The sequence below is a fragment of the Pyxicephalus adspersus genome, chromosome 10 (genome assembly GCF_032062135.1).
Source record: "Pyxicephalus adspersus chromosome 10, UCB_Pads_2.0, whole genome shotgun sequence".
Classification (NCBI taxonomy): Eukaryota; Metazoa; Chordata; class Amphibia; order Anura; family Pyxicephalidae; genus Pyxicephalus; species Pyxicephalus adspersus.
Window position 1 is genome coordinate 5,053,180 of NC_092867.1, and position 13,931 is coordinate 5,067,110.

The window sequence follows — 13,931 nt, forward strand, 5'->3', positions numbered from 1 at the left end:
ATCAGACAATGATAGGAGTTGTTGTACTCTGATATAATGCTATATATTGTACATTGTGTGATCTTCCAGTATGTAATACACAGAACCTCCCATGTTCGGACAATGATGGGAGTTGTTGGTCTCTCTGTCCATACCTGTATATCTGTCCATGTGTCCGGGCTCCGTCCTCCGATCCTCCGGTCCTGGGTACACCGAGCTCTCCGGGATCACAGCTGTACGGTCCCCCGGACCATCACCCGGCTCCGCTCTGCCGCCTGACTGCCGCCGCTCTGGGATTCCACATTCCTTCTCCGCCACTATGCCTCGTGTGGCCGCTAGGTGGCGCCGCTGTGCTGGCTGAGCGGAGGCTGAGCGCTATGTGTTACTTTGTATTTTATTGTATTACTTTGTATTACTATCTTCCCACCCCACAGAAGAGGGAGGGGGCACCCTCATATAAAAAAGGGAAATTGAGTATTTTGGCCCCACATAGCCCATAGTGGCACCACTACATGACTTGAGGGAGGATTAATTGGTCGGATTGGGACCCCAACATTGTAAATGAAATTATCCTCACTGGAACAAGCAGGCAGGACAAGGGGTGGGCAAAGAAGGCAGCTGCCCCGGGCACTTCACCAGGAAGGGGGTGCAAAATGTGATATTCTGAAAAACATGTGCCTTCGGGTTCAGATTGTTTTATCTTGCATCCCAGTACAGCTCTGGATTTAATAGGTGTTGCTGCAATGCATGTGTGGGCCCCGGATAGCTTGTAAGTCAATTGCTCTGTGTGTGTGAATCAATAATGAGCATGTCAGAGTGCTATTGGAAGTTTCCATTGGATGGCCCCTAATTGATAATTACTTTTAGCAGCTGACATTGTTACTTTGTGCAATTATTGCGCTCTGATCTTCTCTGACACACAATCAGATAGTTGGAATTGTGTGTTACTGTAAATGATGATGTGTGCTCCTGTGTGGGGTCTGCAATCATTGCATTGCATCTCACAATTATAATTATTTATTATTTCAGAGAATTATCCTTAGGGTTGTCACAGATCTCTCTCTGCACATTGCATTCTTATTTCCCGATTTGTGTGCAGACAGCTGGAGCCATCAATGTGATTGCTGCTGATTATTCCACCTGGACCCAACATCCAAAATACAATTATTATCCAAGTATCCGAAATGTCTGCCATGAGATCAGAAATATTGCAGGGGTTCTCTCTAGCTGTAATGTTGTCATGCAGGGCATGAAGAGCACCCCCAAATGGTGCAATACTGAAATCCAGATAAAACTTGCTTAAAAAACTCTGCACACCCCAGGGAACTTATTGGCCTTTGTGACTATTAATCTCCTCGTGGGTGGGGAAGACTTTCTAGTTGGGTTCTTCAAACTGATTGGTTCTTCTGTGCTGTGACTCCGCCCCCACAGATATAGCTTGCACATTGTCCCAATCCAAGCATGCATGTTAATGGAGAAATCTTCCTTCAGCTGGATTTTAAAGTAACCCAAAATTCAGCGCTTTAATAGCTATCTTGTTTCTGCAAATCACATAAGTGCTGGTCAGATTTTAAAAAATAAATTCTTATAAAGTTCCAAAATACATGCCACATCCCAAATCGTCAAATTTTAGCATTATGTGTCTAGAAATTTATTATTATTATATTATTTATTATTTCTACATTTAAAAACAGAATAAAATATATAATATGTAAATAGACCTATGTATTAGTCATATACATTGAGATTACCATTAGCACATAGTCTCATATGCATGTAGCATTCTCACATAGTTCCATAACAATCTACAGTTTTGACGCGTTTCGCGGGTAAACCTGCTTCTTCAGGAAATGGTGTTTAGAGACTTTGTAAATAAAATTCACCTTGAGTGGTAATGATTATTATTTTCAAAGTCTTTAAAAACTGTTTCCTGAAGAAGCTGGTATAGCCGCGAAACGTGTCAAAACTGTTGTGGAACTACATGCATATGAGACTATGTGCTAATGGTATATTCGATGTATATGACTTACTATTAGATAGGTCTATTTACATATTATATATGTTATTCTTTTTTTAAATGTAGAAATAAATATATTGTTGACTTTAGAACATGCCTTAAAAATCCCGCTGCTTTTTCTGGACACATAATGCTAAATTTTTTTCTGCAAATGCCAATTCTTTCTATAAATGTCCTGAGTCCCTGACTTAGTACAAATATGCAAACTTTTCTAAGCCCAAACACAGAAATGTAATATATTGCCATTCTTAGATATGGTGGCTGCTTTAGTTTTCTAATTCAGCCTTTTTTTGTCCTTCATTTTCACATTATCTAGGGTGACAATGCTCATTCATCGCACAATACTATAGATGTAGCGTTGTCACCCTAAGACAGGAAGAACTTCCTCCCCTTTATCCTTATCTCTATTCCTCACCCTTATACAACAAACACTCCTCTCACCATAACATGGGGGGAGATGTTTTGTAGTTTTCAGAAAATACTTAGAAGTGCCGACAACATTGTTTAGGATTTTGGTTCAATACACAGGAAACCGTTTTCATGAAGATGACCTTCCAATAAGACTTTTTGGCCTTGCCGATTGTCTATGGAGAGTGTATTGGATAAAAACGTAAAAAAAAAAAAGTAACAAGAATGCTGGCAGGATCGACAGGTAAATTCTGTTCTTGCAAAAAATATTCTTAGCTTGAAAAAAGAAAACAAATGCAGCCGCGCAATGTAAAGTTGGGTAAGCTGCAATAAAATACATTATTGTTGTTTGGTTTGCAGCAATTTTTTAAGCTGCTTTTCCCCTTCTGTGCTGCAGGGATGGTGGCACTGTGAGGAATGGGATTTATTGTTCTCCTTTCAACCCATCGCAGTTCATGCGGTTGAGCATTTCCTTTTGTACTTTGCCAAAGGGACTTTTCTACTTTTGTATTCATCACGAATTACTATCACATCTTGGAGCGTCTCCTCATTACCAGAAAGGTACAAAGGAGAAGAGGCGGCGAGGTGTGTAGGGTCGTCTCTGCGCCGTGTCTGGCGCTGTGCGATGGATGAATCAGACCTACAATGAATGAAAAGGCCCCGGGCTAGCAAACAGCCGGGAATTCCTGAGAGGTGAGCGACACGCTCCATCGCATCAAATGCTCCTCTACACATAGTGAACAATGGAGCGATGCATGTAATCCCCAAAATCGTGCAGCGCTTTAGAGTCCAATGATATGCAGCGATGAATCATGGGTACAGCGCTGCGTAATATGTTGGCGCTTTATAAATCCTGTTTATTATTAATAACAATAATAATAATAATACCTTGACTCTATCTGCATGGAGTTTGCAGGTTCTCTCCATGTTTGTATGCGTTTCCTCTGGGTACTCCGGTTTCCTCCCAAATACCGAAAACATGCAGTTAGGTTAATTTGCTTCCCCCAAAAATCGTCCTTAGACTGTATTAATGACATATGACTATGGGGGGGACATTAGATTGTAAACCCCTATGAGGAATAGAATAATGGACCAACTCCAGACTGGGGAGAGTGACGGACTATAGGAGCCAATATTGCCGTCCACGAATAGGCAAGGGTTAAATACAACACCAATACCAAAGTTTCATAACATTTATGTGACTTCAATCTTACAAGTTGTTTGAAAAACAAAAAAGCCAACAGGAAATGAAAGCCACCGTATTATTTTTCTTTATTAAAATAACAAGGAAACAGAAAAAGAATAATTTGTTATTGTTTTTCAGAATTATGCAAATCTGTCTTGCCATATTATTCATCAGACACTGGAGACATAACATTCTCTGCCATCTTATCCCGCACTGGTAAAGCAAACACGGGCTTCAAACCGGTCTCCATTGGGCCCATAGAAGATTGAGGAGTGCACAGATTGCCTTCACAACAGAAAGAACATTCAGCAGCCATGTGCAGGATCCTCCATTTATGTATTACTATCCTAAAGGGGTATTCAAACATGCAGCAAGCATGGCAGGGTCTGTAACTAAATATCCAGGTTACAGGATACATCCATGTGAATCATCAGTGTGGACAGAATAAGGTAAATCAAGTGGAGAGTATGATTATCAGACACTCAATGGAAGGAATGGGAATTCTATATCAGTTTTTTTTCAAGAGGTTGTTAGGGGATCCTTGAGTAATGATCACTTGAAACCCCTCACATCAGTGACCCCAATGATCTTTTTATAAGGGTGAAATTCTTCCCAATGGCCGGCAATGTTTGAGAAATCCTTCCCCACTGACCACTACACTAATGTAATGTGAGCTGTGAATATATAATAATATGTGGATATAGTATAGAAGGGGTTCCTTGAAGACCTGTAGTTTATGTTAAAGGCTCCCCCATGGTAAAAATGTTGAGAAATGCTGATTTCAGAGTAGTAATGGGTCTCTCGGGCAGTCCACAGCACCCATTACCACCCTGGACACGTCTTTGGGAGCAGATGTGTTCTTCATAATTCTAAGGAGAAATGTGAATTAGAAGAATATCACTGATCCTATTGGATAAGAGTTGTGGAGGGCCCTAAATCTTGGACTGTACAAGACTTCTAAATATCCCCTCCTATAACCTCTGCTATTCTAATGTCTGCTCTGCTTCTCTATGCACCTTAGTTTAGGTAACTCCCTTTTCAGTGCAGATATAATTGCAGGATTATGTAATGGACCAATGTAATATTCTGTTCAGCTGAGATAATGATTGACAAATTCTGTTGTGTTTGGATCACAGGTCCAGGACAGAAGTCCAGGTGCCTCCTGCCAAGGCCGACTCTCGGGAGGGGTTCTAAAGGCTTGGCATCACCAGAACTATGTTAAAGCTATAATAAAGAAAAGAGGGTCACTATATCTTTACCAATCACTTAAATACATTTTTACTAACACATTTTGATAAATGGACATCCACCAACGTCATCATCCCCATCAAACTTCCAAAGACCTTTGCCTTCCCTTTCCATAAGCAAAGGAATCCCCTGGATCCAGAGTCTGATGTGTAGAGATATTGAGAGCCGCATCACCATCATCATGGCCAGAGCAGACCAATGTAATGCTTAATGCAACGTATGGAAAGCGTTTGTCAATAAATGCCGAAGTATTTCATTTATTGCATGCCAACGTGCACGCCAACGCAATGCTTGCAGTGTGAAACCAGACTTAAGTGTTAGCCAAACATTTTTTTTGCTACTTTATCTAAAACAAACAAGAAAGTTTTGGCTTTCATTCCAACCTCTGGGGAAGTTTAGCAGACTACTGTTCAGAAGTCGCTGAGACTTTTTCCTCTTTAAGACCTATTTTTCTATCACTCTTGCATGATCTGATAATTATTTATGCAATGTGTAATGTTCGCAAAACCGATTTGTGGTCCAGATAATCCCTTTGATGTGGCCTGATGAATATGTACGAGGTGTTCCGCCTGAAATAATTAAGAAGTTATAAAAAGATCAAAATAAACGGGGTGGCGGCACCTGATGTGAGATGGTTGCTGAATGTGATGAGAGCGGAGAGGAGCCAGCTGTCCCCCAATCCAAGGACACATTCCCGCATTCCCAAGATAAACCGCCCGAACTATTGTCTCCGCCATGTTCCTGTGGAGTAAAGATGAGCAACACAGGAAGTTTCTGCAGTTTTTTGTGATATAGGGATAATTTTGGTGCAGATTTGCTATTAGGTGATATTATAAAGTTATGAAGGCAGTGTCACATGACAATTGGGGGTAAAATGGTTGATTTATGAACAAATGCACCTCCCATGGTGCCCGGGGTCACAGACTGGGGCATTGCACACTCCCAGTCCCAAGGGATCTGTATCTGGAGGCGTCATTGGCCTAATGTTTGAATATATTGAACACTTATATCACTATCTTTAACTTCAGAAGCTACCCAAATTCATTCTCTTACTCCTTCTGAAAATACCAACTTCCTTCCAGATCTATTTTCACTTGGTGCATGCTGGTTCCAGGCCACTGAAAGGCCACCGCTGGCAAGTTTTTATAGGAAAGCCTCCATCATTTTTTTCAGCATACTTTTCTTTGGGATATTTGTTATATTTGCCCTGGATAAACTGTTGCTCCAAGCTGATTGGTCACAAAGTCTCTGTGAAGCGCCAGTGATTGGATGGCTCAGCCCCTTTTAGCTAAAGTCACATGATCAGTACTTTTATTATGTGTTGCCACTCCGGGGTTTTACAGAAGTAAGGGAAGTGCAGGTCCCCTGGTGTATACTGGAAGTTCCAATTTATTAAGTTTGGATGTACTGTACAAACTTTATGATCTATTAACCATTTTGGGAGTTTGATGTTCTTCCTTCAATTAAGACTTAAAGTGTTGCAGTTTGAGTGCCTTCTACCTCTCATCCAACTCAATCATTTACCCTAAGGTGTATCATTAAAATGGATAATTCAGTAATAAATAAAGATGATGTGATGCTTCCTCAGGGGTGGGGCCATAACACTCTGCATTTACAACAACCTAGGTGTTGCTGGAAGTCCAAGGACATCTTGTGGCAGATATAAGTATTGCAGGGGCAACTCGTGTGAGCAAAATATCTAGACCTTCAGTATATCTCAATTATCATCAGCAGTTGACTGATTCAGTGTCCTTGTGCCTGTTAATTTATGTTGATAAAAAATATTTATTCAAGTTATATATTGCTCAAAAACATTACACAAATTATAATGATCATTATATACTGTATGATATCCTATGCAGAACATTCCTCGTACTTAAAGATTTGTAAATCTAAAGCTCCCCATATATTATTACTAATATTATTATTATTAAAAATAAACAGGATTTATATAGCGCCAACATATTACGCAGCACTGTACATTAAATTCGGATGTTACAATCTGACCACACAATCATCTATTGGATCTTCTGTCACCAATGCAGTGCAGGAACCTGTCTAACTGGCTAGGTCACATGACATAGGGCTCTATTTATAAATTATTCCCTTGTTAATTCATCTGAAATTTGCTAACAAGTGCTTGAATCTCTCTACACTTCTCATTCCAGTTCCTATTAAAACAATGACTCGTTCTGCCACCTAGTGGTCATTCTCAAAAGTACACAGTTGTCACAATAGGAAATGCTAGCAATCTGTATAAGTGAAAATTTTAAGTGAATTGACAGGGGAATAAAGTACATGATCAGAATATAACATGTATAGCGGACTTAACACTGACATGAAGAGGCATGGAGATGCCCATTCCTGGGCCAATGGGACAGTAAATTGGGATTGATGTAATGGCGGGTCAGTGATTAAACATTATTTAGCTGGATTAAGAGGTCACTGATCTAGCGGTGCTGCCTGGCAGTGTTGTGTGGATCATGAGTGTGGCTGAACAGAATTACCTTTGTCTGGTATAGCATAGGAGGTACAGGAAGTATTTTCAGCAAGTTCTATAGATTGCTTTATGAAAAAGCTGGATGATTTCTAGAAGCACAGAATCCAACTGGGGATTAAAGCTTTAAAGTAAAGATAACAGAGATTGCTGATCCAGGGAACATGGGATCAGGAAGGCATTTCTTCCCCTGATGGTGCAAATTGTACCAGGATTTTTTTTTGCCTTCCTCTGGATCAGCTATATATAGGGTTTTATATCTGGGATATGTTTATTTCCTTAGTGGTTAAACTTGATAGATTTATGTATTTTTTTATCTGATTTACTATGTAACAATGTTCCATGTATTTGTGCTGGGAGTTCAGTCTTGTCTGAGCTGTTGTTGTTGGAAATAAGTGAAATTCTATTCACCTTTCCACATCTGTCACTAATGAGTCATCATCATCATCATCATCATCGCCCACCCTGGGAAAGCCCCAAATGCTGCCGCCCAACAAAAGAATATTTCCTGCTACAGATCAGCTTATCAGGAGTTATCCCGGATCTTCCAACAAACCAGCATTGGGATATTGAAGGATTTTGGGTTGCTGTAATTTTTCTTTTTGGGCGTTTCCTAAAACCTGAAAACATTTCAAACGTTCCTTTGGGGATCTTTAATGCAGATGCTGATTGACTCAAAGCTGGGAAACCAAAATATTTATGTCAAATGAGCTGACAAATGGAAATGAATTTTGGGATTATTTGGGTTTGTACTGGTTGGGTCTCTGGGTCCTTCATTACATTCATCTCTTGTTACTTACAGACTGAAGCCACTTTCACTTTGCTGGAATGATGAAAAGGGGAATAGTATGATCTCACATGTGCAGGATTCTTGTATCTGGATGTAGAGGACATAGGTGAATGATAGACTCAGAGCCAGGAGATGGAGCACCGGCACCCAACCATGAATAATGGACATGGAGCACCAACAGGGCACCCAGCCATGAATGATGGACATGGAGCACCCACACGGCACCAAACCATGAATGATGGACATGGAGCACCAACACGGCACCCAACCGTAGAGGCCACCATAGCTAATACTTGTGGTGCAAATGCTAATTGTCTGGCTTTGCTGCTGATAGTTTTGCATTTGTTTTATGCAGATTATTATTATTAATAAACAGGATTAATATAGCTCCAACATATTATGTAGCGCTGTACAATAAATAGCAAATGACAGACAGATACAGTCAGTGACACAGGAGGAGGAGAGGCCACAAGAGCTTACAATCTAGGAATGAGAGTTTATTAATATGTACTGTAGAATAGTCTGTGAATAAAAAGTCACCTTTAAAAAAATAATGGGGTCAGCCATGATAGGAAATATTCTGAATACTACTATTATAAAACAGAGACCTGGATAAACCTTCCACTTACCTGGAATCCTTGGATGGACTTTGCTGAATGATGAACACAGCTCCCCCCTTTTTCTTTCTCTTCCCTCCCAATTATTCTCCTTTTTATTTTATTCTGTTTATTTCTTATTGCTTGTTTGTGTGATGAGTTATGCCTAACCTGTGATTTATTTTCATTATTCTCAATAAAAACATAAACATAAAAAAGAGGACCTGTCAGTAACCTAACAAATCACTGGCGTGTCACATTATACAGCTACAGAACCATTTTTTGGAGAACTTTCACTTGTTATCATTATAAAGCCATCTATAAACAGCCGGGAATTATGGCAAGGGGACAAATGCAAAGCCGGCAACTGAGCCCATGCGGACAGATCCTTTAAGCCCCCTTTATTTCCAGGGATTGTCAGGTGATCTGTGAATAGTAATGGGGATAATTCTGGTGCACAAATGTGAATAAAATCTCTTTGAAAGCATAAAGTGAAGACATGAGCCATCCGCCTCCTTATCTAGTGTGAGAAGTCTGGTGGTCTGTGTGGTTATCGCCTATTTATTTTGGCTATGACAGATACACAGTAACAAGCCTGGGATCCGAGAAGGATCCATATACAGAGGCTGCAGGCCTGGGATTCAGTACAATGGCTGAGCTGATAACAAATTGACATTTTTTGTGAATTATGGAACAAGCTGGGAAAAATTCAGACAAGTTTGGTTGTTGGCCGGGGAATTCGTAGACGTTTAGTGATCATTGGCTGTTATTTTGTTACTAGCACCCATCAGATGCTTCTGTGCAGATCAGTAGTTTGTGTTCACAAATGTCTCACACAGATCAGCCCCTGCTTAAGTCTGCATACAAAGTTGCATTGCTGCAGTCTGATCACTGAGGAGCTCACTGAGGAGCCTGCAGGAATGCGGAAATGCTTCTCTCTGCCTGCAGCAGACTGATCAACTCAGCCTAGGCAAAGTCACTGAATGGAGCTCAAGGGTGACTTTTTAACTTAGTTAATTAGGGTGGCCTAATTAACTCCTTTATTTTATACTATTGTCATTTTTAAATAAAACGTTTCCATTGACACTGTGATATCATTATGAGCTTCTCCATACATTGCAGACAAATCATGGCTGGTGGAAGGGTCCGAGTACTGTACATGGCTTCCTATAAACATCACATAGTAATGTAGCTGGGCCCTGGAAGGATCTATGCAAATATCGAAATTCCCTGATGGGTGTGTGTCAGTCTGGAGCAAACATATAATACAATAACAAGACAAAACTTCCATTAATTAGTCCCTGAAATAATGATTGTTCATTCACTGCCCAGAGGTGTAATTACACAGCATCTGTCTATATGGAAATTACCCGGGTGTAATTCTCAGTATCTGTTCTCTATATGTATAGACACTGCACAGTACCACTTCTCTTGTCCAGTATCCCATGTGTAATTCTCAGTATCTGTTCCTAATCTATATGTATGGACTCTGCACAGTACCACTTCTCTTGTCCTGTACCCCGGGTGTAATTCTCAGTATCCGTTCCTGTTCTGTATTTACAGACTCTGCACATTACCACTTCTCTCACCCTGTACCCTGGGGGTAATTCTCGATATCTGTTCCTTTTCTGTATGTATGGACTCTGCACAGTACCACTTCTCTTGTCCAGTATCCCAGGTGTAATTCTCGGTATCTGTTCTTATTCTGTATGTGAGGACTATGCACAGTACCACTTCTCTTGTCCTGTACACTAGGTGTAATTCTCAGTATCTGTTATTATTCTGTATGTATGGACTCTGCACAGTACCACTTCTTTTGTCCTGTACCCTGGGTGTAATTCTCGGTATCTGTTATTATTCTGTATGTATGGACTCTGCACAGTACTACTTCTCTTGTCCTGTACCCTGGGGGTAATTCTCGGTATCTGTTATTTTTCTGTATGTATGGACTCTGCACAGTACTACTTCTCTCGCCCTGTACCCTGGGGGTAATTCTCGGTATCTGTTCTTTTTCTGTATGTATGGACTCTGCACAGTACCACTTCTTTTGTCCTGTACCCTGGGTGTAATTCTCGGTATCTGTTATTATTCTGTATGTATGGACTCTGCACAGTACCACTTCTCTTGCCCTGTACCCTGGGGGTAATTCTCGGTATCTGTACCCCATATAATAACACACACTGGTTTAGTGTAATATTCCTCTTTAATGAAGGTTGTACAGGTAACAGGTGAGGGTTCAATACTGCCGAGTCAGCACTATGGGAGCGGTGTGCACCTCTCCTGCTATATTGGGGTCACACATACATTATCATACTTTCTTCCTGTTATATCATCGATATGTGAAAGGTCCTAAATTCCAGTAAATGCGGTTACTGATCAGAGAAGCGGATTGGCGCACAGATTGGCGCACAGCGCTCTGCCCCCTGGTTCCAGCAGAAACATTATTTATTAAAAAGAAAAATAAAGACAAAAAATTCAGAAAATCTGCAGCCACATCATCTGCACCGCAAGAGAATTTCATCAGATTGCCAGCCTGACAGATCCCTGGGCACACCGGACAATCTGATTGGACAATCCCACACAACACTGCAGCACATACAATGTGTTTCATGTCAGGAAACAGAGAAGTTACAGAACATTCAAATTGTCCAACCAATGCATAAAAATGGAAAAGATTGTCACCCTCATCCTTGGCACCGTAACACAGATCTCCCTGGATCTGGCTGATTGTCGGCTTGGCCACACAGCTTACAATCCGCACACATCCTTTACAATACTTTTGTATGATTGAACCTGGTTGTAATAAATAAAGAAGAGCTGCAGCAAAGTCATACAGAAAGCAACCAGAGAGTAGAAAAACCAGCATGCTCTGTGTGGAAGCAGTAGCCTCTCTGCAAAGGTCCGACCCCCTGTTCTGAGCAGCATCTAGAACTCTCCGCCCAGCAGGAAGCGGATTCTAAAGCATGTGTGACCTCTGCTGAGAGACCACTGCTTCCACGCATAAGCAAGCTGGTAGGGCACAGGCTTTTCAACTCTGTGGGTGTTAGACTTTGCTTACCTTTTATTGTGATGCATCTGGAATGGATTTAGTGGATTGTAGGCAGTTTTTTTGGAACACTCAGTGTGGAATCTAAAATCCCACTGCCTAATGAATGATATGAGCATAAATGATCGCCCACCCCCTAAAGAGAAGATAAAGGGAAATATTGGGCAGCCATTGCTCTTATTGGAAAAGAAAAAGCCAACCAATCACAACCCTGGAATACTTATTACATATATATATATATATATATATATATATATATATATATGTAATGTAATACCATACCAGGTGACAATATCAAAATCTGGAAAAATGATCACACACTGCTATGCTGGAAAAAAACACAGCAAACCCATCAAAAACCCAGATCTGTGAGCAAGCTGAGCCGGCATTGGACGAGCTGGGAATAAAGTGCCAGAATTGACCAATGGCTGCCTTCGTTCACTTCCTAGTGTTTCCTTAAATTCATCAGATTCAGGTGTATAGCCCAGGACTGCATAGCACAAAGATTGGCAATGAACAACTCAAATCTGAGCTCAGAAATAAAATATACCAACGAGGCTGTTTAATCTGGGATTTGCATTTCTGTCCATCCATTCCTAAGATTTCCAAAGCTCATCCACACAGCACAGTCTTGTCCAGCAGGGGAGGAGACCTGACTTTTCTTTGCTGCAGGTCAGCAATACTTACAGGTCTAGTCCTTCCCCCAGCCTGTGATTGGTTGCTAAAAGGAGAAGCAGCAGACTGATCAGTTCATTGCACATGAGCACTGCATTATAGCTTATCGGCTCAGTGTGCTGCTTCTCCCTCCACTAAAAAATCAATATCATGTTCATGATTTCAGAACTGTCTTTTATATCTGCTCAGATTTCAGTTTTAATTGGTTGTCATTTTTCTAAGAAGCCAATGAAATGTGTTCTTCTGGTGGGGAGATGGAAGAAATCCATTGGCCTATACAGAGCACAGACTCAATGCACATGTGATCAATGGGAAAGCCAATCACCAGCCAGGAATGATTGGCACCTTCAGCGCCAACAAGAGCTTAGCCAAACTGACTGTGAAAGTCAAAATGAAAAGTGACGAAGCATTTGTGTTTTTATTTGATGCCTTACCCATCAATTCACAATAAAATAACACAAAAAAGCAAAGCAAAATGGGAAAGTTTTCTTAAGGCTGATTGCTCTGTTATAAGGAGAGTTAAAACGTATTTTGCATTGGAATGTGTGATTGTGTTGTTTTGTAAACGGCCCCCAAAAACCACACAAAATGCACCCCATTGCACATTTGGAAAAAGATGATGCATAGTGGTGAATGATTGGGCTGCAATAACACAGCGCATTAGTATGGAGAAATATCGCAGGGAATGCACTGCAATGCTCCAGGAAGATGTGAAGGGCGGGGGGTCTAACTGTAAATATTTATATATATATATGTGTGTGTGTGTATCCTGGGAGTGAATATAAAGGCTGGACAGAATCCGTGGAGGTTGGTCACATTTTTCTGCTCCAGTCTGACATTTCATTTTGATCTGCAGCACCCAGCAACAACTGGAGAGTTCATTACAAAATCTGAAATAAGATTTTCCACCCACATTGCGTCCTGAATATTAGCTCCTCCCATCTCCAGGTCACCCCATGAAAGGCAAAAAAAAAATGGCAGTGGGCATTTAACCCGACACCTTTTTTTGTTTAAAAAAAAAAACATTACATACCTAATTCTCTGCCAATTTATATCTGGTATGGGGACGTCTTACAAGGGTCGTATTCCTACCACGGCAGCAGGGGGCATCCTTCCAGGACTGATTTGTGAATGCTGATCAGCCCTGGAGTGCTGGGAGCTCCGACAATGGAGTGCTATGAGCTCAGCGAGCCCGACTATGGAATGCCAAGAGCCCCGACCATGGAGTGCCGGGAGCCCCGACCATGGATGGAGTGCCGGGAGCCCCGACCATGGATGGAGTGCTGGGAGCCCTGACCATGGATGGAGTGCTGGGAGCCCTGACAATGGAGGGCCATGAGCCCCGACCATGGGGTGCTATGAACCCCATGGGGTGCTATGAGCCCAGCCTTGGAGTGCTGTGAGCCCCAACAATGGAGTGCTGTGAGCCCAGACCATGGGGTGCTATGAGCCCAACAATGGAGTGCTGTGAGCCCCGACCATGGAGTGC

At 41.4% G+C, this 13,931-nt stretch overlaps 1 protein-coding gene across 1 annotated transcript in view; it reads right to left on the reverse strand.

The window, feature by feature from the left end:
• Positions 1-751, reverse strand: part of LOC140339875 (actin filament-associated protein 1-like 2) — a gene marked incomplete in the record, with an annotated part of 39,283 nt that extends 38,532 nt beyond the window's left edge. Inside the window, 1 exon segment of the mRNA XM_072424786.1 lies at positions 135-751. Within this exon segment, the coding sequence (XP_072280887.1) occupies positions 135-150 (16 nt within the window).
• Between the last annotated feature and the right edge of the window lie 13,180 nt (positions 752-13,931).